Source organism: Acartia tonsa, chromosome 7 (assembly GCF_053477335.1).
Source record: "Acartia tonsa isolate MP-2025a chromosome 7, ASM5347733v1, whole genome shotgun sequence".
In the NCBI taxonomy this organism is placed as follows: Eukaryota; Metazoa; Arthropoda; class Copepoda; order Calanoida; family Acartiidae; genus Acartia; species Acartia tonsa.
Window position 1 is genome coordinate 42750299 of NC_137266.1, and position 22785 is coordinate 42773083.

Genomic DNA, 22785 nt, shown 5'->3' on the forward strand with positions numbered 1-22785 from the left:
CAGCCACCAACCTAATAGCGATCTTTAAATCATATTAACCACGCGTTGCCGTGGCCACAAAAAAAATGCGATCTTTAAATCATATTGGCAACGCGTGGTCGTAGTCGTAGCGTGGTTAACCACGCTAAAAGTGACCACAGTCCGTTAGTGTGGCTAAAGCGTTGCTAAAGCCACAGCCATGACTACGGCCACGGCTACAGCCACGCCAACGGCTACACATTTAAAGATCCAGCTCAGGGCTCTGCAGCCGATTCAGTAGAAAATGATTTAATCAACGATCAGAACCAAAGCTAACAATAAATCTTAATTTTTTTGTCGCACTTATTTAACATTCTGCCGCCGCTATCAACAAACTGCTGCAAAATATACCGCAGCCGCATATATTTGTGTTAGAACAGCAGCCAGAAAAGCCACAAGAAAGTGAACTATCCGCTGCCGCTGATCTGAGACAAACAAAAAAACCGCGGCTGCTGAGCCCTAATATAGATCTCTAATTTAGATGCAGAAGTAAAACTGAGTGACATAGAATATATATAAAAACAAGGATGACAACATCCATAAAAGCGAAGCTCTGAAACGATAGGACACACGGACATTAACACTTGTATAGTGTCAGAACTGAATAATCAGAATATAAATGGATAAGAGTCAAAGCAAAATTGTGAGTAAATTTGTTGAAAAACTTCTTGATACAGGATAATGTCTATGGACATACTTAAATTTTTAGGACTTGATTATAGATTTGCTTTGCTTATAATATTGTACTTTGTTGTCCCATGAATGAGTATACCAAAAATCAGAACATTTGGATAATTAGATCACATAAAAAAATTTTGTTAAAAAAGTAAAAAATCAACATGTTTAAAATGGATGTACGGACATTCTGGTAATGATTATAGAGTTGCTACGCTTTCTAAATCATACCTACTACTACAGGAATCACCATGCAAAGTTTGAAATCGATAGGACAATTCTAACATGCCTAAATTAACGAAAAAAAGCTATCTGTCTTAGACGTACGGACCGACCCTAATTATAGAAAAGCTTCGCTTTTAAAAAAGATAATGATCCGAGTTCTTTTTCTATGTCACTCCGGGATCTAAAGGGATAGAACAATGGATAATAAATTTATGTGCATTCTCAATTAACATAATAAACTAAATTACCCCTACTATAGATTTAAATTATTATTTTAAACGTTTGGACACTGCTAGTTTGAACTAACCAATCGCAATTTTATGAAAGTAACCAAAGTCTTAAAGCTAACAAATTAGGAGTGTGAGAAACTTTGGGTACACCATTGCTATTTACAGTCCAATGTCACCTCCCTGGTGTCACTGATTAATGAAATGAATAAGCTATAAGTACAAAACAATAATATTAAATGCATTAATAACACAACAATTTAAAACATTTTATAACAGAACATAATAAATGAATATTGACAGTATTAATTCGTATAAAGATATCTTTTTAATAGTTTTAGGTATTGATTAATAATATTTCATTTATTTTAAAGGATTTGGCAACAATACAGGGAAGGGAAAATAGAGATAAAATATCATTTAATTTTTGAACTGGAAGGAGTTATTATTTCACAATCCATTAAACCCAACCCTGTATGAACTTTGTATTAATCTTTGATCCAGTGTGAGACATTTTAAAAATGTTGTTTAAAGCCAGAAAAATACATTAAAAAGTAGGAAGGTACAAATATTTTTGTAGAAAAGCAACGCAGCGTTATTTAAGTTTTACAAATTCGAGGATTTTGGTGATCAGAATTTTCTCATTTATAGTGAAGTAACGCAGCAATTCAATGACTATGGTTTGTCTTTTAGTAAAAGTACACTCTTAAGTTTTAGGGGTTTCCCTCAAAGTGTCTTGTTGAGCACAAACACCCCTACATAATAAATTAAAAATAGGGGGGGAAGGGGTTAGATTACTACTATGACCAAGGATAGGTTAGGTTATATTTGTTACTGTGTTGCCATGCAGGGTTATGCCAATGCAACTATTGGCCCCTCAGGTTTAGTCCCCACTTTCGCAGGGGTTAGGCATAAGAAAAAACCTTTTATTTCATATTAATTTTAAAAATACCGGGGGAAGAAGGGTTTCCTACTCGACAAAAACATTAAGTTAAAGCACCTAGAAACAAGATTCTTTTTAATTTTTTCTTAGATACCTAACTAATTCTATTAAATTAACTGTCGTTTTAAATACAATATAATGAAAATAATGGGTATGTAACCTTAAGATTCTTAATTTTGCTGTTTTACAGCTCTTGTAAAATTTTGTAAGCTTATTGTTTCTGCGCTAGCAATAAACAAAATTATCTTGTTCCTTGGCTAGATAATAATTTCTTGTGGATATTATTTTCCTTGTTTGAAATTAAACAAATGAAGCAATCTTAACAATAACACGTTGTTTATACATACATCATACATATATAAAAAATAGCACCATTATTACTGATATGGTCAAGTTTACATCCTTAAAAAATGATTTTCCCTCATATTTTGAAAGATCCAAATTCAAGAAGATTGGAAGACAATTTTTGGGGACCTATATTATTTAAATGCCTAAAAATATCAAATTAAAACAATTAGTGTTGTATGAAGCATTTTAGACCATTACATCGGAGGAAAAATGGTTATAGAAACTTACAATTTCATTGACATTACAATAAATGAATAGGTATAGATAGGTATATAATCCAGAAAACTAACTGGATCCAATGCTGGTGGCTATTTTCGTCTGCTAGCAAATTGCGTTCTGCTCTTTTGTGGGGATTTGGCTGTGTTAATATTTGCGATGCTATTGGCTGATTTCAAAGACCCAATTGAAAGGCGGCACAGGGTCCAAAGGGTGGGGACTAACAGTTATTTAACCCCTTCCCCCACTATTGTTTAACTTTAATATCATTATCTGTGAAAAATAAGACTATAGGTGCTGTACAAACAAAATATGTGGTAAAAAAACCTGAATAATGCAATTAAGAGGAAAGAAGAGATAATGCTTATATTTGATATGGATAATATTGAGCATCCTTCCATTGACTTAATGAACTGTCATTTGTATATTGTATATTGTTATTCTCTTGATGTTGACTGGTGCCCTTCCTCTTCTACTACTTTTTTCTTCTCTTCCTCTATCACCTAAAGGGGGAAGATGGTTGTGACACTTTTTAAAACAAAAACTAAAAGTCAAAAGAACTCAACTTAAATAAAGAGTTACAGCATTGAAATTTGGCACATGAGTCGCTTTGAAGAGGAACAATTTGTAACTGTGAAGAAACGTCGGCGGAACCGTTCATATCGCCGAAAACCGCCTTTTTCCGCCAAAATTATTTTGCCTTTCTCGCTAAATTAGACTATTTTAAATTATCTGAGACAACTTATTTTCCTTATATTTTCATTTGACACTTGTAATTTTTATGAAAAGAAAAATGTTTGTCTCAATTTCTCAAATGAGACAAAAGGGATAGTTTCACGAAGTGCATTTTAAAAAAAATAGTGAACTGTAAGTTTTTTCTATTTTAAATAACGTAGTAGTGCATAATTTAAAGTTATTGATTAAAATTAAAAGATTTGACCAGGGATTTTCCATAAAAAATGAGTTTTTCATTTTTATTTTCAACTTCGTTGCATGTTATATATGGCAAAAACTTTATTGTCATAAATACAACTTTAGATAGCATTTACTAGTTAAAAGAACTTCAAACTTTTTATAAAACAAAATACACATAACAACAAAGACTGACCAATAAAATATTTAATATAGTACTTAGAGTAGTGTTCTTTTTATATGTCTTAGTAGAATATATTAGGCATTGGATAGATATGATTGTAATAAAGAATTTTAACATTGACCTGACCGAAATTTTTTTATTTGACAATATCTAAAAAAGTTTGTGATTTGCAACATAAATTACATGAGAATGGTCTTTTTATATGTATATATATATGTTGTATGGTTAGTTGGTATTTCCGCGTGAGATAATGTGTATATTGTAAGTAAACCGGACGGTTTTCTTTATTTTTTAAAAGAATCTATTAGAAAACCTGTACTATAATGAACCGGACGTTATTTTTTATGTTTTTTAAGTAACTTGTCTCAAGGGGAACCCCTGTTCAATTTTTTTTTAACTCTTGTGAAATATGTGGAAAAAGATTCTCTAAAATTGGTGTTTTGGCTATACATATTTGGTAAAAAATAGACCATTCTCATGTAATTTATGTGGCAAATCACTTTAACTTTTTTAGATATTGTCATATAAAAAAAGTTTGGTCTGGTCAATGTTAAAAATTCTTTAACATATAATCATATCTATCCAATGCCTAATATATTCTACTAAGACATATAAAAGTTCACTACTCTAAGTACCTTAACTCTTTAAATACACTTCATAGAACTATCCCTTTATTAATTTGGCAAGAAAAGACAAAAAAAATTACGACGGGAATTACAGTTTTTGGCGATAGCGGCGGTTCCGCCGCCGTTTCTTCACAGTTCCACAATGCATCTTTTTAAAGCAACTGGCATGCTAAATTTCACTGCTGTAACTCTTTTTTTTAGTTGAGTTCCTTTGACTTTTAGTTTTTGTTTCAAAAAGTGCCACACTTCTTATGCACATTATTGTCATTACTAAAATTAGAAATTATTTAACTTAACAGTGATTTCCATCAAGGTGCCCTTCGAGCACTGAGTCCGCTTCACTTATTTTCAATTTGCCCCCTTTATGCGTCAACCCTAATATACTTAACCTGACATAAATTCAACGCCAAACAATTTCTCCCCACACTTACATTATTTTAAAGAGGACTATCCACGAACAAGAGCAAGTGATTCTAAGCATCTTCCAGCATTGACCCATAGTATTTTTTTAGTAAATAGAGGTACTAGGTTTATGTTTAATATTTGCTTTATCGACTAAAAAGTTAGGTTTCACCATGGTTTTCTATGAAAAAAAAACTTTGAAATGTTAAGCATTGTTTGGTGCAATATCATCGAATGTTTTCAAACTGTTATTTAAAAGCTTTGACACAAAAGTATATTATTGTGATTAACAATGTATATTTAGAAAAAGGGTTGGTAACTTGTAAACAGTTTAATTAATGTACTTTTGCAATTTACAACATTTGAGGCTTTTCTGCAGTGTTATTTCATTTTGTCCTTTGAACTCAACAAAGCATTTGATGATATTGCTTTAAAAATTTATTTACATTTTAAAGTTTTTTTCATATAAAACCATGGTGAATTTTAGTCGATAAAGCAAATATTAAACATAAACCTAGTATATTCATAAAAAAAATACTTTGGGTCAATGCTGGAAGATGCTTAGAATCACTTGCTCTGGTTCGTGGATAGTCCTCTTTATTTCAAATTAATGGGGAGAGGGTTCTAGGCTCGACAAGTCACTTTAAAGGAAATTGCCAACTAATATCATATATTACTTATTGCAAATTAACACTGGTTTGAACTGAAATGAACATTTTTATCAATTTGTAGAAATCGGAAATGCAATCCTATCTTATTTGTGTTTGTACGAGTGTGTGTGTGTGTTTATAAACTTAAGTAAGTATAATGTTTCAAGAACAAACTTCATAAAAAAATATTTGTAATAAGATTCTTTTTATGATAAGAAAATATCATTTATCATGATAAGATAATAATTGCAACAAAAAGTATTACAATATAATAGGAAATTTAATAAAAGTACCCAAGGTTTTTGTGAATTTTATCTTTTTATAGATTCCTTAACTACTTATATTATACTAGCGGCTTCGCCCCTAGCCTCTAGGGGCTTCGCCCTATATAGTTTTGGGAAGTCAACCCTCCTTAATAGAAATATTCAAAAAAATAGGTATTCTTTGTTTAATTACTCTGTGATAAAATTAAACCCAGGTTGTGCGCTTTATGCACAAAAATTTTAATTTGTACAAATTAAACCCAGGTTGTTTGCCGTATACAAAAAAATTTCAATTCGTAAAAATTAGACCTAGGTTGTTCGCATACACAAAAATTAAAATTAAAAAAAATATATTTTGATTTTTTTTGGGGGGGGGGGGATTCATGGGGGCTTTGCCCTATGTTGCAGTGGGGTTCCCCCACCCCAATTACTGGTTTTTGTTTAAAAAAATAAAAAATAAAAAATTTTGGAAGTGGGGATTTTTTTATTTTTGGGGGGGTTGGAGTGTCCCACCTCCCAAGAAAATAGCTTAAAACCACCAGAGGACCAATAGGTATATTCCCAGAAGGGTAGAGCCCAATTTGATCAGCAGTTACTGAGATTTTACAAAAAATGTAAAAAAAAAAAATTTGGGGGGTTGGATTTTTTTTATTTTTGGGGGGGTTGGGGGTGTCCCACCCCTCAAGAAAATAGCCTAAAACCACCACAGGACCAGTAGGTATATTCCCTGAAGAGTAGAATCCAATCGGTTCAGTGGTTACCGAGATCTTAAGGGACAGACAGACAGACGGACAGACAGACGGACAGACGGACAGACATCAAGCTACTTTGTATTATAGATATGTCCGCTACTTACATAAAAAAGTTTTCAAAAAATGCGGGGATAAAATTCCCCTAACATATGTTGACTAACAGAGAGTGCCCTACCTTTATAGCTTCTTCATATGTTGGGGGCGGATCATCCTCCGGTGCCGGGACAGGTTTACCTGGCAACACTCCTGTTCCTATAAAACATATTCAAAATAAGAGTTAGGTCTTTTGTAATTTTGGTCTTTTGTATCATTATGCCTTTAATTAAACTAACCAGGCTTTGAATTATCATAAAAACAGTTTTAGTATTATTTTTAAAATAGTTTGGTACTTATTGGTCCATAAACGAGTTTGGGGGCAATTTATCTAAAATAAGTTAATAGTGTCCACGTCGTTTTGTCGCATTACCTGTTAAGCGCGGAGGTCCTTCAATAGTCTCCCTGATATAGGCTGGCAAGTCCGCCAGACATCTGTCCTCCAGGTATTGTTCTAGATCCTCCAGGCCTCGCAGCTCAGGTATATAAACTAAAAACAAGAATTACGTCTTTCATAGAAAGTGGAATAATGTTTGAAGCTTCAAATGTATTACGTAAGTAAATTCTCCTTTTTAACAAACTAATTGCACCGCTTACAGCCTCAAGGGGTGGGGGAATGTCAGGAAAATATCCTAAATCAGACATAAAACATTTTTGGAAAAGTAGGTAGTAACTATTTGGACCATCATTTATTTATATCTTTAACTGCAAACAAAAAACCCTTACTTCTTTATGTTATAGGAAAAGGTACATTAAAATTAATAGACCTTAAAAAGACAACCTCATTTTTTATCCTAAATAGTGGTTATTAAGAAAATAAATATGACTACTTACAGCTTGTATTGTTGTGGGTGGAGGCCGCAGCTTGTTCTTGTTCATGTCTTGTTCGTCTCTCCTCCACACTTTCCTCCACGTTCCCACAACATGTTACGCCACAGCCCTTAACATAAATTCTATTTTACAATTACCTCGTAAGGGCGGGATTCTCCTTCGATTAAGGTGAACATATAGAGAATCCAGAGCATCATCCACGTGAAATGCGATACTCTAACACCCAAAGGATATTAAAAGTAACATCCATCAGACAACCAACCCTTTAATTGCACAAACTTTGTCTGAGAAGTCCTAACTGTGCATGGTAGTGAGTTGCCCACTGTTTTTAGGCCAAGGCATTTCCCCTACTCTTACTATTTATGTCGCGCACCTGACATAGCAGCAGTAGGAACCATTTTCAACATCATCTTTATTTATGACGCGGTGTCGGCCCGAGATTCGAACCTATCACCTCCCCAGCGACGATCGCGAGTATTATATAAAAGAAATATGATGTCTGGCGGTCTCAATGTCTCTAGCGATATATCTCGCTAGCTGCTTGACCCATATGTCTTTCCATAACAAAGAAGTTTCTTATATGTCCTAAGATGATTAGGCGAGAAAAAGTAAAAAATATTTCGGCAAAAAACGGCGGTTTTTGACGAGAGCGGCCGCCGTTTCTTTACAGTTCCACATTGTAGCTCTTTAAAGCAACTGTCATGTCATATTTTTATTTGAGTTTCTTTGACTTTGAGTTATGGTTTCAAAAAATGTCACCCTCCCCCTCCCCCCCATATTGACAAAGCTATTAGCAACCGAACCTTCGTTTGCATGACCTATCTTTGGAAGTCCGAACAAAACAAGTTACCTTAGTTCCACATTTAGAAAGATACATACAGCACAGAAACATAAATACAACAAATCCTGAATTAAACACATATGTTACAATTTGAAAATCCTTGTAGAAAACCCAAATATAAGGTCATAGGTGGACCCTCTCCCACCCTCAATAAAATGCCCCCTAGTGGATACAATGATTTTTATAGGTAATAAGGTTTTTATACCTTATTCAACAGTTTTTTAAAACCCATGCATCTTCTCAGAGAAGCTTCAAGTAGGTTCAAATCACATATTGATTAGAATATCGGTGCTTTCCTTCATAGAGTCTGTTGAGCACTGTGCGGGGGACCCTAACCTATTGGGGATAACCAGTATTAAAATAACATAGCCCCTTTTTTTTCAATAAGAGGGGTGGTTACTGTTCTTAACAAGGCAATTTTAGGGAAAACGCCCATTCATTACACCAAAAGGTAACAGAATACCAATCTTAAACAAAATATTCCGAAAGACTTACGGACAATACTTAATTAAGGAGTAGCTGCACTACGTACACTTACCCAGCAATATAATTGCAATCCCCGTGATAATTTCACCGGCAGACATTTGATAATTGACAAGGGGACCTCCGTAATTTATTAACAATGTTCCATTTACATTCATTTATACATACACTTATCTAAAAAATCTGAAAATAGTATGGTATTTGAGTTGTATAAAATTTTTGATTAGGTATATAATAAATAGATATTAGTATACATACGAATCAGACTGAGATTCAGTTAGTTTTAACCAAGATTTTTCATTGTCGATAATAGTCTTTGTTTACAGCTGTGAGAGCTGATATGCATAGGCAGCTAGAAGCTTTGTTCCCTCAATATAATTTCTAATATCAATCTTTTCATTTTGAGAATGCGCCCCATCATCAGATGCCCCCATTGGCAGTAAAATCACATTTTTGCCAGTGGCCTCCTGCAGGGTCAAAGTAACTGGAATTGACCCTCCCTCGCGAGTTAAATCAGGCTCTACTCCATACACCATTTTTGTGGCCTGTGCCCCCGCCACATAGTTGGGGTGATCAGGGTCGGACAGCCAACATCTTCCCCCACTGTGCATAGACACACACATTTTATTGGAGGATTTTCTGTTGGCCCAAACTTTGCTGCAGTAGTCAAGCACTATTTTTTCAATCAATTCTGGCGTTTGGTTTGGTACAATTCTTATGGAAAACTTGCCAACAACTTTTCTTGGAATTACAGTTTTAGCACCCGGATCAGCAAAGGCCCCTTGGATCCCATGTAGGGACAGTGAAGGATATCTCCATCTTGCCATTAGGATTGCAATCTTGTCTGTGCCGTGTCTAAGGTTGCCAGGAGTTCCAATATCACTCTTATACACCTCTGGATCAAAATCAATGTTTACGTATTTAGACTCTTCTTCTTTAGTTAGAGGCGCAACAGTATCCATTAAACCTTCAATAAGAATCTTTCCATCTTCATCGATTAATTGATTCATCATCCAAATTAAATCAGCCATTGCTTCATTGACTGTTCCTCCAAAAACTCCACTGTGTAAATCTTTAGCAGCACACTCAACTTCAATAAAAAAGTAACACACACCTCTAAGTCCGTAGGTTAAACACGGCTTGTTCTTTCCCAGCCAATAGTTGTCAGATATACAACAAAAGTCCACATCCTTCATAAATTTTGTGTCTCTTCTGGCGTTAAGTAATTCATCCAACCCCTCACTATCACTCTCCTCCATACCCTCGAAGCAGAACTTGAAATTAACTGGCAGTTCCATATCACATTCTTTGTATGCCTGAAACCAGAGATAAGATGAAATTTTAAATAATAAACATGGAATCCATTGTTAAAATTTTAAAAACTTTTATTTACTACTTAATGTTAACAAGATGTATTTTATTTTTATAACTTAGGTAGGGTAGTGCGGTCATTGGGTCAATTCCGGTCAAACGACCAACTTTTTTAAAACCGTTTTTTAACGGTGTTCTAAACGTTTGCGAGAGATCTTCAGAAAAGCAAAGTTGTAGTTTATTGTCTATACTTTCATTTCTTACTTCAGCAAATTTTTGTCAGATCACTCCTTCTATGATTTTTTTGCCCTCAAAAAGTTGCAAAAAATTTGCAAAAAAAAATTTCAAAATAGGCCATGTTCAATCTAAAATTGTGAAAAAATGGTAAGTCCTATCGACCCCGGGTTTTTGTAAAATGAAAGATATGGCATTCATTTATCGTTTGCAATTGGAGGCGTTGTTATAACTTGATTTTTTCATAATTTTTTTTTTCGTCTAAAAAAATGGTCTATTCCGGTCACTTTTTTTACTTTTTTTTTATTACTGTATTTATAAATGTATAATACCCTAATGTTTTTTTCAGGTGATCTGGAAGCATGAACAACCCAAATGCATGACCTAAGCTTTAATCATTGCCTTGCCTGTTGTGTGATGTACATTACTAGTCATTTTACTGCTTGTATTATGTCATGTTTTGTTGCCTAAGCTTTTCAATTTGTAAAGACATTAAAAATTTTTCAGACACATTTTGATAGTAATGGAAAGCAGGGAGTAAGGGAGGGGACAATGGGCAGTTAATTCAATTTTATAGTTGTGACCCTTTAAGGTTGAAAACCCAGATATTTCCAGATAAAACAAGTATTTGCAATATAGCAACCTTTACTGGAAATTTTTGACTTTTTGAATTCTTTTTAATTCGAAATGCACCATCCTTAAACTGATGCGTTACTACAAGCCTTTGATTCCAGAGATCAAAACCCTTGTTTACAATTCATTTCCATAATTGTTATTATTTAAACTTCAGAAAATTAAGGAAACAGACCATTTTACTTTTACAACTTCTTTTACCCAAATTTTTTTATTGTATTTATTAAAAAGCTTAGACATGAAAAAGCCTTTAAATAATTATATTACAAAACTTACTAAAACAATTACCTTACTACAGAACTTTTAACTCAAGTTATTTCATTGAACGAAATAAAAATGAGATACCTTGCGTCAAAATTTCATACTACATAAATAAAATAGTTGAAAACATAAGTACATCTTAATTTTAAAGATCTTAAGGTTTAAGTAACATATCTTAGGATAACTGGTAGCTGCGCCTCTAGCATCCAGGACAGAAAAATAAAATAACACCATCTTGAGATTTTAATGATAAACAAACCTTGAACAACTCAGGACTTCGTGAATTTTCCCTAAAATTTTGAAATTAATCGGATCATTAATTACAGAAATATTAAGCTAAAGACAAAAAACTTTTGCCTTTACATTAAATCAATAAGAAACATCTAACATGTCTAAAGTAACGAAAAGAGCTAACCGTTACGAACGTACAAATGTGCGGGACCTAATTATAGGAATTGGCTTTGCTCATAATAACTAATAATCTTAATATAGTTTCTTTCTACAACGCACTAATCGGAATGAATTAACATTAAACAAGAATTAGATATAAAAAATGTAATGATTCAATTTACAAAATAATTTTTAGATTCAAAATATTCTGTCTGCTTGTTATTGTTTATCTTTTTGTTGACGCGCTAGTTTGCCGCGAGATTATGCATGATTTTGCGTGACGTCATTCATAATTGGTCCCCAAGATTGGTTAGAAACTGCTAAATTCTTGCATGTTCCCTTTATGCCAGTCCCCAAAGTCTAAGACTCCTAAAAATTGAATATTCGATCCATTGTCCCCTCCCTTACTCCCTGAATGGAAAGAGTATATCACCCAAAGGAACGCCTTAAATATTTGCCTGAAGATGTATCAGCTGCATTGGCTAATGTAAGAAGGGGTATGTCTATTAGAAAGACCGCTAGAAGATTTAAAATTCCATATGAAACCCTTGCATCTTTTTCGTATAAGAGGGTGTTTGCGATTTTTGCGCGGTTTGGATTTTTTATGTCAAATCGGCTAGGATTAAGCTAGAAAGGTGTTTAAGGTGTCTATAGAAAGCTCTTTGCATGTCCTAACAAAAACTCCCCAGGATATGGGTTCTATCTCCAAGATTTAGAGTACATATTCAAGATTTTGTAATTTCAAAATTCCTGTTGCATAAAATGTGTTGAAATATTAGAGTTAGACCCCATATCATTTGGAGTTAATTGTTAGGCATGTAATTCTGCATTTTTAGACACCTTAACCACCCTTGTAGGTCAATCCTAGCCAATTTGAGACAAGACAAAATGTATCAAAAACTGCTGTCAAAACTGGCAGGATTTTTAAAATTAAATTTTTTTTTGGAAAAAATCACTTTTTTCAAGAAATTCCAAGACCTGCGAATCAGAAATTGCCTCTAATTTATGTATAAAGCTTAAAAAAACCTAATCATATAATAAAAAGTATGATTTTTTTTAATTTTTGCATGAAAAAAATTGATGTTTTTTTTGCGATTTTACCGACTTTTTTATAATGGGAAAAATGTGGTCAAAAAATTGTCTGATCTGCATGCGACTAGTACTGTTAGAAAGCTAATGACTTCAGCTTTCTACTCATAGTTTAAAATGTTAAAAAAAAATATTTTAAGGGGGTGTTCCACCCCCTCAAAGTCAACTGACCGAAATAGCCCCACTGGTGGGGTTATTCCGGTATAGGCCAACCGCCGCCCTTAAAACCGATTTTTGACCGACTTCTAGTTGTGAGATCTTAATGGGACCAAGACAGGCTTCTTCGTTATTGCCATATCGTTCATTTGCACTCTTAAAAACCGGAATAAGTTTTTGGGAAGTATGTTTTTTTTTAAGTTGAAGCAAAAAATTGACCGGAATTACCCCGCACTACCCTACTTGAAAGCATCAAATGATACGCTACTTTTTTTTGCATATTTTACATGTATCAATTCAAATTTCCAAAACAATGAATCAAATGTCATTACACTAAATCAATAAATTACCGTGTTGAAAATATTTTAGACAAAACTAATTCTAATAACCTATTGTTTATTTCTACCTGTAATGCATGTATCCATCCAAGGACAGGTCCCTTGTCATCCGTTGCTCCACGTCCGTACAGCTTTCCATCTTTTTCAGTCAACACAAATGGATCCGTATCCCAACCGTCCTCTACGGCCGCTTGTTGAACGTCCAGATGTCCGTACACAAGCAGGGTCTTTTTGGTTGAATCTGAGCCAAGCTCACCCATTAGGACTGGCGGATATTTGATTACTTGACCATCTGGGAGTGTTTCATTCCCAACATCTATAAATAATAAGTTATTAACATAATGTAAATAATAATGTAAGATAAGTAAAATGTAACATAATAATATACATAAGCTATAATAGCAACTTAATTGATCTTTTGGGCGTCGTATCTCAGTGATAACGCACTAAGTTACGGTGATGAGAGTTCGAGTTCTAGTCCCCATGTGGCAACTCGAATTTCTCAGTTGAATACATTCACGCAACTTCCCCTGGTTGTGTAAGAAGGGGATTATTGAGTAAGTTTGGATACTTAATAGTCAAGTACATAATATCAGTACTACCCTTATCCCAAGCTCCTCTGCGGAGAGCGTCATTCATTACGGTGACTTAATTTGGGACACCTGCCATACTCGGCGAGGGTGAGGTAATAATGAGTAGCTCTCATGAGATAGCGGGTCAAGTCATAATGTGCTTGAACGTGGAGCTTGATAGCCCTATTGCACAATGCAGCAAATGTACGTTTTTTTGGACATTTTAACTATGTTTACTAAAAGCTTTATAAATCGATCAATTCTTGGGATAAATCAATGCAGAATACCAATTTAGAATCGCCAATGCATTGAGAAAACAGTAGATCCATTTTTTTAATAAGCTAATTATGAACTTTTTTATTTTTTCAACGTCAAAACATAGCCTAAAATAAATTATAAAAGGGATAGTTTCACGAAGTGCATTTAAAAAAAAATAGTGAACTGTAAGTTTTTTCTATTTTAAATAACGTAGTAGTGCATAATATAAAGTTATTGATTAAAATTAAAAGATTTGACCAGGGATTTTCCTTAAAAAATGAGTTTTTCATTTTTATTTTCAACTTCGTTGCGTGTTATATGGCAAAAACTTTTTTCTCATAAATACAACTTTAGATAGCATTTACTAGTTAATAGAACTTCAAACTTTTTATACAACAAAATACACATAACAACAAAGAATGACCAATAAAATATTTAGTATGGTACTTAGAGTAGTGATCTTTTTATATGTCTTAGTAGAATATATTAGGCATTGGATAGATATGATTGTGATAAAGAATTTTAACATTGACCTGACCAAGCTTTTTTTATTTGACAATATCTAAAAGAGTTACCTAGTGATTTGCAACATAAATTACATGAGAATGGTATTTATATATATATATATGTTGTATGGTTAGTTGGTATTTCCGCGTGAGATAATGTGTATATTGTAAGTAAACCGGACGGTTTTCTTTATTTTTTTAAAAAGAATCTATAGAAAATGTTCTATAATGAACCGGACGTTATTTTTTATGTTTTTTAAGTAACTTGTCCCAAGGGGAACCCCTGTTCAATTTTTTTATAACTCTTGTGAAATATGTGGAAAAAGATTCTCCGATATTGGTGTTTTGGCTATACATATTTGGAAAAAAATAGACCATTCTCATGTAATTTATGTGGCAAATCACTTTAACTTTTTTTCGATATTTTCAAATAAAAAAGTTTGGTCTGGTCAATGTTAAAAATTCTTTAACATATAATCATATCTATCCAATGCCTAATATATTCTACTAAGACATATAAAAGTTCACTACTCTAAGTACCTTAACTCTTTAAATACACTTCATAGAACTATCCCTTTTGTTTAAGTTTACCCTTTTAATAAAGTAACAGGATCTGTGTGCGTCAGTGTGTACTGTAGGATCTCGCTAATCGCTGAACTGATATTATTATCCTTTACAATTTAGCTTCACAGATCCTGGAAAGGTTATAACCATTTCGGGGGGGGGGGGGGGAGACCAAGCCCCTCACAAGAGAAATCGCCCCTAGAAAAAAATACTCATCCCCCAAAACTTTTTTTCTTCAGATTTTAATTTTAAAAACTACCTAAAATAAAAAATGGGATGGGTCAAATTTATCACCCCCCCCCCCCCACTATCTCACATAGCGGCATATACTAGCTATAAATAAAACAGAATTGTTTAGACTAGCGGTTTGTACCACAACTATTCTTCAACTGGGAGTTGTCAGTAGGTCTAAAAGATAAGCAGTAAAATAATTATACTTCTTTGTTTAATGACAGATTTTAAATCTTTAAATACTTAATAACTTAAAATTATCTTAGGAATCTCTAAAAAGTGTCAAACTTGTTGATTTATTAATAAACTTCTCAAAGAATGACTTTCTTTTATTGGTCTGGTACTTATAGACTTTATCATTCTTGCTAATTAATATGCAATACATTAATATATATTTTAAAAATCTAAAATTAAATGTTAACAACCCTTTATAAATAAGTTAAAAAAATGTTTGCCTTCCTGTATTATGAGAGATCGCTAAATGCTCATGCAGCTTCTTAATGTCAGGCTAAAGTTTAAAATATTGTGTGTATACTGCTTCATCCTACCAAGATAAACCGTCCTTGAAAAAATAACCCTTTACCCAAGTTTTAAATTTAAAACAAAAACTAAGGAAAAGTGGTGACATTCCCTCTTCTCTAGGTAACTAGAATGATAAAAAATTAAAAATTTTTATAAGTAGAAAGCAAGAAAAATATTAAAGAATTAGACAAACAGACGAAAAATGAGTTACAGTGTAGATGCGCTATAAAGGTTAGAGTCAAGGTTTCATCATAAAAAATTCTACAATCTATACACATAAACAACTAAAGAGATCAATTTCACCCTTATGTCCATGATAGAACATCAGATCTAAAGAAGCAAGGAAATAGTATTTTTCACAGAGAATTTCCATGACTCTTTTAGCATTCTTGAGGACTAAGTAAGATAAATAAATGATGCTTATATAATTGTTAGGGGAAATGTTAAAACAAAGATCAAAGGGGGGGGGTAAAATGTGGTGACTCGTCACACGACATACCAGCAATTTTATTTTGGGTGCTACTCCCTTAGTTTTAGAGATAATTGGATGAAATCTTTTGGGCTGGGTCACTAATTACCCCAACTATTGGTATCTTTCAAAAAAAACGGCGGCGGGACCGCCGCTCCCGCCGCCCGCCGCCGTTTTCCGCCGCCACCAAAAAAATTTTTTTTATTGCATTTCTCGCCGAATTAGGCAATTTGGAATCATTTGAGACCATGTTATTTTTTTCAAAAATTTTTCCCCTTTGAAGCAACCCTGCGGGGGGACTTAGTCATTTTTTTCAAATTCTCGTTTATCAAGGTATATTTTAAATACAGTGCTACTCCTGTGCTTTTAAAGATATTGAAACAAAATCTTTTTAGGTTGGTAAGTAAAAAATATTTGAATTAAGAAAACGGTAGCGGGACCGCCGCTCCCGCCGTCCGCCGCCGTTTTCCGCCGCCACCAAAAAAAAATTTTTTATTGCATTTCTCGCTGAATTAGGCAATTTGGAATCATTTGAGACCATGTTATTTTTTTCAAAAATTTTTCCCCTTACAAGCAACCCTGCGGGGGGACTTAGTCATTTTTTTCAAATTCTCGTTTATCAAGGTATATTTAAATACAGTAATTTTCCTGTGATTTTAAAGATATTGAAACAAAATCTTTTTAGGTTGGTAAGTAAAAAATATTTGAATTAAGAAAACGGCGGCGGGACCGCCGCTCCCGCCGTCCCCCCGCAGGGTTGCTTGTAAGGGGAAAAATTTTTGAAAAAAATAACATGGTCCCAAATGATTTCAAATTGCCTAATTCGGCGAGAAATGCAATAAAAATTTTTTTTTGGTGGCGGCGGAAAACGGCGGCGGACGGCGGGAGCGGCGGTCCCGCCGCCGTTTTCTTAATTCAAATATTTTTTACTTACCAACCTAAAAAGATTTTGTTTCAATATCTTTAAAATCACTGTATTTAAGATATACCTTGATAAACGAGAATTTGAAAAAAAATGACGAAGTCCCCCCGCAGGGTTGCTTCAAAGGGGAAAAATTTTTGAAAAAAATAACATGGTCTCAAATGATTCCAAATTGCCTAATTCGGCGAGAAATGCAATAAAAAATTTTTTTTGGTGGCGGCGGAAAACGGCGGCGGACGGCGGGAGCGGCGGTCCCGCTACCGTTTTCTTAATTCAAATATTTTTTACTTACCAACCTAAAAAGATTTTGTTTCAATATCTTTAAAAGCACAGGAGTAGCACTGTATTTAAAATATACCTTGATAAACGAGAATTTGAAAAAAATGACTAAGTCCCCCCGCAGGGTTGCTTCAAAGGGGAAAAATTTTTGAAAAAAATAACATGGTCTCAAATGATTCCAAATTGCCTAATTCGGCGAGAAATGCAATAAAAAAAAATTTTTTGGTGGCGGCGGAAAACGGCGGCGGGCGGCGGGAGCGGCGGTCCCGCCGTCGTTTTTTTTGAAAGATACCAATAGTTGGGGTAATTAGTGACCCAGCCCAAAAGATTTCATCCAATTATCTCTAAAACTAAGAGAGTAGCACCCAAAATAAAATTGCTGGTATGTCGTGTGACGAGTCACCACATTTTACCCCCCCCCCCTTTTTATCTCAAATAGCACCTAAGAAAAATATTAGACATTTAAAATTATAAGAGTATCTTCGCTAATAGGATTGTAAATAATTTTATTATAATGAAAACCAAACTTTTTTTTTCTCAAATCGTTGCGGGTATAATATTAATTACCTACCCTTCCCTTTCAATAAAGGGGACAAATATTTCCTCTTGTATTTTTATTATTCTTGAATAAAGAAATAGGGTTATTTATGTTGGTTTTCCTTTGCTACGCTAAATATAACTGCTAAGATAAATTAACAAATGCCTTGATAAAGTCAAATATTACACACTTTCTCACTAAGTAGGAACTGTTTAAAAATGTGAATATACGAAAAAAAAGCCTCTTGGGTAAACATTGGACCCACTTTTTTATCATTATTATAACCTTGCTAAATTATAAATGTATGTGGGAAGGTTACCCAAGCGGCTTTTTTTGAGAAAAAACCTAAAGAACATAAAATAAACGTAAAAATGAAACGTATGAAAATACAATTATTTTAGAAAAAATGCCTTTAATTCATAATAATGATATAGAAAATATATCTTTTTCAGATTTTTTATTTAGTACTAACATTACCATTACTGATTTTAACAATTAAAACAACTAGAAAGTTAATTTATATGTCAAAATATTGCTCAATTGACATAAGGTCGAAATTTTTAAATTCCTTGAATTGAGATAATTTCTTGTTTAGGTAGCCAACTTCAACGAGCTGGTACTCAGTAAATTTTAAATATTTACTAAAAATTTCAACTGCAAGTTTCATCATTATGCTCATATTATGTATTAATTAAAAGATAAGCTTCAAATTCGATGGTTAAAAAATTTGAAATGTCCAGCTTTGCTGCACTGTGTAATGGCTATACAAAAGTGTCTCAGCCTACTCCATGACTACTTAGGTCCAAACCCTAAGAGACTATGGCTAATCAATCAATCAATCAATCTTTTGGGCTTTTATTATAAAATAGTTATAAATCTTTCTTGCGCCTAAGAAGCTACATTTTAAATGAAAAACATATCGGTTCAACGGTTGGCAAGATCCTTCGGTAAAATTAGACAGTAGACATCCTGTTACTTTATATAAGGAATAAATCTTAATCAATTCTATTTGAGTATTTCAAGTTTCTAACAGGTAAACAACTATCTAGGTACCTACATATTCTACAGTAGCGCCCAATTCTTTCAACAAATCTCCAGTCCAATGAATCATCTTGACAATTTCACTTCTGGTGTGTGGCCAAGCTGACACTGACTTTATAGCCACAGCTTTTCTCAAATTTTCTATGTATCTGTTCCGATTTCCATCTATTTTGTCAAATAACTTCTGCATCGGTTCGGGGACGGACATTTTATATTTAAATCCTGTTTAAAAGGAGAAATTTTTTGTTTGACAGTTGAGATCTTTCAAACCAATTGACTGATTAATTTAGGTTCTTAAATTCAGGGAAACATAACGTTCTAGATGGATTTGGCATACTGAATCTTAGTTTATAATTTAAAGTCTTGAGTGCAGGTTTTCAGCCATTTTCCCTCCTGCCCTCAATTCGCTAGATACAGAGAGCGCAATTAGCCGTAAGTATTTTTTATCTATGTCATTTCAAAATACCTGTAAGTTTTAAAACACTCTTGACAAAAGAATAAGTAATAGTGATAATGCGAGGCACCTTTAATAACTTACGATTATAAAATTTAAAATTCAAATTTGAACAATATATTTATTAGGTAAAAAATCGTACTTTAAAAATTATAATAAAAAACAAAACAAACCTAACGAATACACAGCAAATTAAATGAAAATATCTTAAAACATACAAAAATTAATCATTTTAATAGACCAAAACTCATTTAAACCCAAAAGTTTCAAAAATGACCCATTTCACGGAACTTTCTTTTCCCTATTTGACATTTGTTTTCCTCTTGTTACGACGAATAATAATAATAAATTGGGTGAAAATTATTTGCGGCATTTTTGAGCATTCTTCACAGAGTTGCCGAATATTTTATAGAGAAAAACTCAAAATTTCTTTAATATAAAAAGTAGGTTTTTTTCACTGTTTTTCTTCTAGAAAGAGAAACGCTCAAAAATGTCAATTTAAAGAGTTATATAATTTGGTCATCTTTGTTCAAACAACTTTTATTTAAAAAAATTAGGGTTGCCAAATCTGGAAATTAATTAAACACTTTTTAAATTTAATTTACTAAATAGCATATTTTAAATAATACTCAAGTTTATAAAGTAATAAGAAGTTCTTCCGTTATTATATCTAGACAAACTCTGATCAATAGAGATTCCATAAAGTTGTGTGGTAAGGTTTTAAGCTATTTTCTACCCTTTTATATCCCCCAATTAAATACAAGAGCCTCTTGGTGCTACGGGCGCTTTCGTTAATTACTTAAATTCATTAAAAAATAAAACGGACTATTATGTCTGACCGATTATCTAGATTAATAATTCTATTGCCAAAGGGCATTCTGTTCTGTCTGCTAGCAAAAACGTAAACACAAAAGAAAGAAAGCAGTAATAAACAAAAACAGGTTTGAAAAATTGAAAAAAGGGAAAAGTTTTGTCTGTCTGTAGCAGGCAGTTAGAGAAATTTAGACATAAAAGACAAGTTTTGCAACAAAAAGCCCCTTGTTGTTATACTCAAAATTTCATTGGTCAAAAGTCACTTTTTTCTATCTATGCATTATTTATAAGGCCATTTTTAGGTTTTAGTATGTCTTTGTGCTCTGTATGGTTCGAAAAGGTGCCCTTAGTGTGAGATTTCAGTTCGGGATGTATATGACAATGGACTTACAAATTTATGCTTACCCCCAATGATTTTAAACAAAGTTATCATTCTGTAAGTTAAAATTATATTGGCTGATAAGTTTGGACACTGATAGTTTATACCAACCTATCAAGATTTCATAAAAAAAAATAAGTATGTAGCTATAAAATTTTAAGCCAATATATGAATGAGGCAATGTATTCATAAAACATGGTTACCAATATAATTTAGAGACCAATTGTGTATGTGATATTAGTGATTTTATTTTAGGGTCCTTTCTGTCTAATGTCTCAGTGATCAAATTTAGTGATAACACAGAGTGATTATAGTGTTATTTGAAGTGATTATAATATAAGTGAAAAAATATAATTATATGATTAAATCATAACAAGTAATTTTTAAAACTGTTTTATCATAACTTATTTTCTATACAGGGACGTCCCTGAGGTTTTTGACACCCTATTTGCACGTACACCCATTTTAAACTATAAAACAAGGGGGTTTAGAGGGGGGGGGGGTAGATACACCCCCTCCCCCTACACGCCTCTGTTTTTGTATTTATTTATATGAATGATTACATGCATTGATTTATTACCTCGTAGCTGCTCTATAATTAGAATAAATTAAAATTATGTGTACGTAGTTTAATAAGACCTACCTAGGTATTGACCTAAATTTTCTCTGTTTTTACTGCATGTTTTATACTTTACTGGTCTCTTTTCATCACAAGTGTTAAGAAGCAGTACTGATTTTGGACTTAAATGTTCTTGTTCGTAATTTGGTTTTTGTCTGTAGCGAAGCTATTCCATAATTAGGGTATGTTGTATGAAGATTATACGTACCTATCATCATAAAAATGGCTTGAATTTGATTATGCTATTGATATATTTTTATTATTGCAGCACTACATATCCATATTTATCCTTGTTTAAACATTGTACTAACTTAAGAATGTGACAACGAAGTTAAAAGTTAAAATAAGCAACAAAAATGACGAGATCAAAAAAGACAGAAAAGCGGAGAAATGTGGAAAGATCGAAAAGATCGAAGAAAAAGAAAAAGTTTATCAAGAAACATTCAAATTTGTCTACATCCGAACAGGTTTTAATATATTTTTCATTGAAAGTTGTAGGATGTATGTCTTTTCATTTGGGCAAATAATGGCATAGATTTAGTTACTTTTACAAGCTTCATTTTACAATCTTAACTGTAAGGGAGGACCATATCTGTTCAGGGGTTTCCTAGAACCTTTCCTACACAAACAGACGGACAGATATCTGTTTAGTTTTATATAATTATAAGGTAGTGATAATGACTTAATATTTCTTTTTTTTTTATATAAGCTCCGGTTTGCGGATTGCCATTCCTGTTATTTTAATTAAATCTAGATATGATTTTTATATGTTGTTTCTAGAAACATTTGAAAATTCTTGATGAAAGCGAAAGTGAGGATGAAGTTCGTGACGTCACTTTTCAGGTATTCACCTTGGGCATGGAAGTCCAAACTTTTTATATTGAGGGGGTAAAACTATGGGTTTTAAAGGTTTGAGGGGGGTTATCATCCCTTTACTCCCCCCCCCCCCCATCCAATGGGACGTGTATGGATGGGGGGGGGGGGGGGGCTTTTTTCTGTCAGTGCTTTCCCTCAAAGTATCGCCAAACCCTTCTTATTATTAAAATAATTTGAAATCGAAGGGGGGGGGGGAGAGGGTGGAACTGCTCTACTATCATTATGGAATTAAGAAGAGCGGTTAAAAGGATATTAAGTTTCATCGATATAGAGACAATTTATTACTTTCTTTGATTACCATAAATTTTAGATTAGATTTATTTTGACACACAAAGAAAGATACCTAAATTAGCAAATATTATAGTTATATGTACAATTTTATGAATCTTCTTTTCTTGTGTACCTGGAACTAGGTAGCCGACATGGTGGTAATGTACCACCCTTTTTATATTTTGATTATATTTCAGGCAGTATTGGTAAAGCAGAAAATAAGTTTATCTCAAGCTATTGTTATCGCAAAATTAAGGAAACCTCTACCTTCATTTTTAGAAGCGAAGCTCTTCTATAATTTGATTTAAGGTCGGGCCGTCTGTCAGTAACGGACAGCTCTTTCTGATAATTTAGAAATGTTAGAATTGTCC

At 33.2% G+C, this 22785-nt stretch overlaps 3 protein-coding genes and 1 long non-coding RNA gene across 9 annotated transcripts in view; 1 reads left to right on the forward strand and 3 right to left on the reverse strand.

Moving 5' to 3' along the window:
* The window catches only part of LOC145323806 (uncharacterized), a 247976-nt gene that overhangs the window by 14247 nt on the left and 210944 nt on the right, over positions 1–22785 (reverse strand). The gene's annotated exons all lie outside the window — the stretch shown is intronic.
* On the reverse strand, positions 236–8893 carry LOC145323810 (uncharacterized). Of its 2 annotated transcripts, XR_013881105.1 has the most exons (7): positions 8745–8893; positions 8216–8271; positions 7369–7474; positions 6908–7024; positions 6617–6693; positions 2980–3155; positions 236–2490 (listed from the first exon to the last, which is right to left on the reverse strand). XR_013881105.1 is itself a non-coding variant. In XM_080166371.1 (6 exons), exons 1-6 carry the CDS (start codon positions 8845–8847, stop codon positions 3090–3092), a joined length of 525 nt encoding a protein of 174 aa, XP_080022497.1. In that variant the 5' UTR covers positions 8848–8893; the 3' UTR covers positions 236–3089. The 2 variants fall into 2 exon arrangements, 1 of the variants encoding a protein (XP_080022497.1); XM_080166371.1 differs by having other exon boundaries at positions 236–3155.
* On the reverse strand, positions 8872–19799 carry LOC145323805 (cytosolic non-specific dipeptidase-like). The gene is made up of 3 exons (XM_080166364.1): positions 19016–19799; positions 13170–13417; positions 8872–10005 (listed from the first exon to the last, which is right to left on the reverse strand). The coding sequence occupies exons 1-3, from the start codon at positions 19209–19211 to the stop codon at positions 9010–9012; spliced, it is 1440 nt and encodes a 479-aa protein (XP_080022490.1). The 5' UTR covers positions 19212–19799; the 3' UTR covers positions 8872–9009.
* Positions 20402–22753, forward strand: LOC145323811 (uncharacterized). Its single transcript, XR_013881106.1, has 3 exons — positions 20402–21735; positions 22049–22111; positions 22612–22753. It is a non-coding gene; the product is annotated as an uncharacterized LOC145323811 (long non-coding RNA).

Excerpts from the sequence above, each read along its gene's own strand:
- LOC145323805 (XM_080166364.1), bottom strand. The coding sequence starts at position 19,211 with ATGTCCGTCCCCGAACCGATGCAGAAGTTATTTGACAAAATAGATGGA. Across the intron at positions 13,418-19,015 it reads CGCTACTGTAGAATATGTAG|ATGTTGGGAATGAAACACTC; the intron begins GTACCTAGATAG and ends TATTATTTATAG. Across the intron at positions 10,006-13,169 it reads GATGGATACATGCATTACAG|GCATACAAAGAATGTGATAT; the intron begins GTAGAAATAAAC and ends CTCTGGTTTCAG.
- LOC145323810 (XM_080166371.1), bottom strand. The coding sequence starts at position 8,847 with ATGAATGTAAATGGAACATTGTTAATAAATTACGGAGGTCCCCTTGTC. Across the intron at positions 7,025-7,368 it reads CACCCACAACAATACAAGCT|TTTATATACCTGAGCTGCGA; the intron begins GTAAGTAGTCAT and ends TCTTGTTTTTAG. Across the intron at positions 6,694-6,907 it reads AGGACCTCCGCGCTTAACAG|GAACAGGAGTGTTGCCAGGT; the intron begins GTAATGCGACAA and ends TATGTTTTATAG.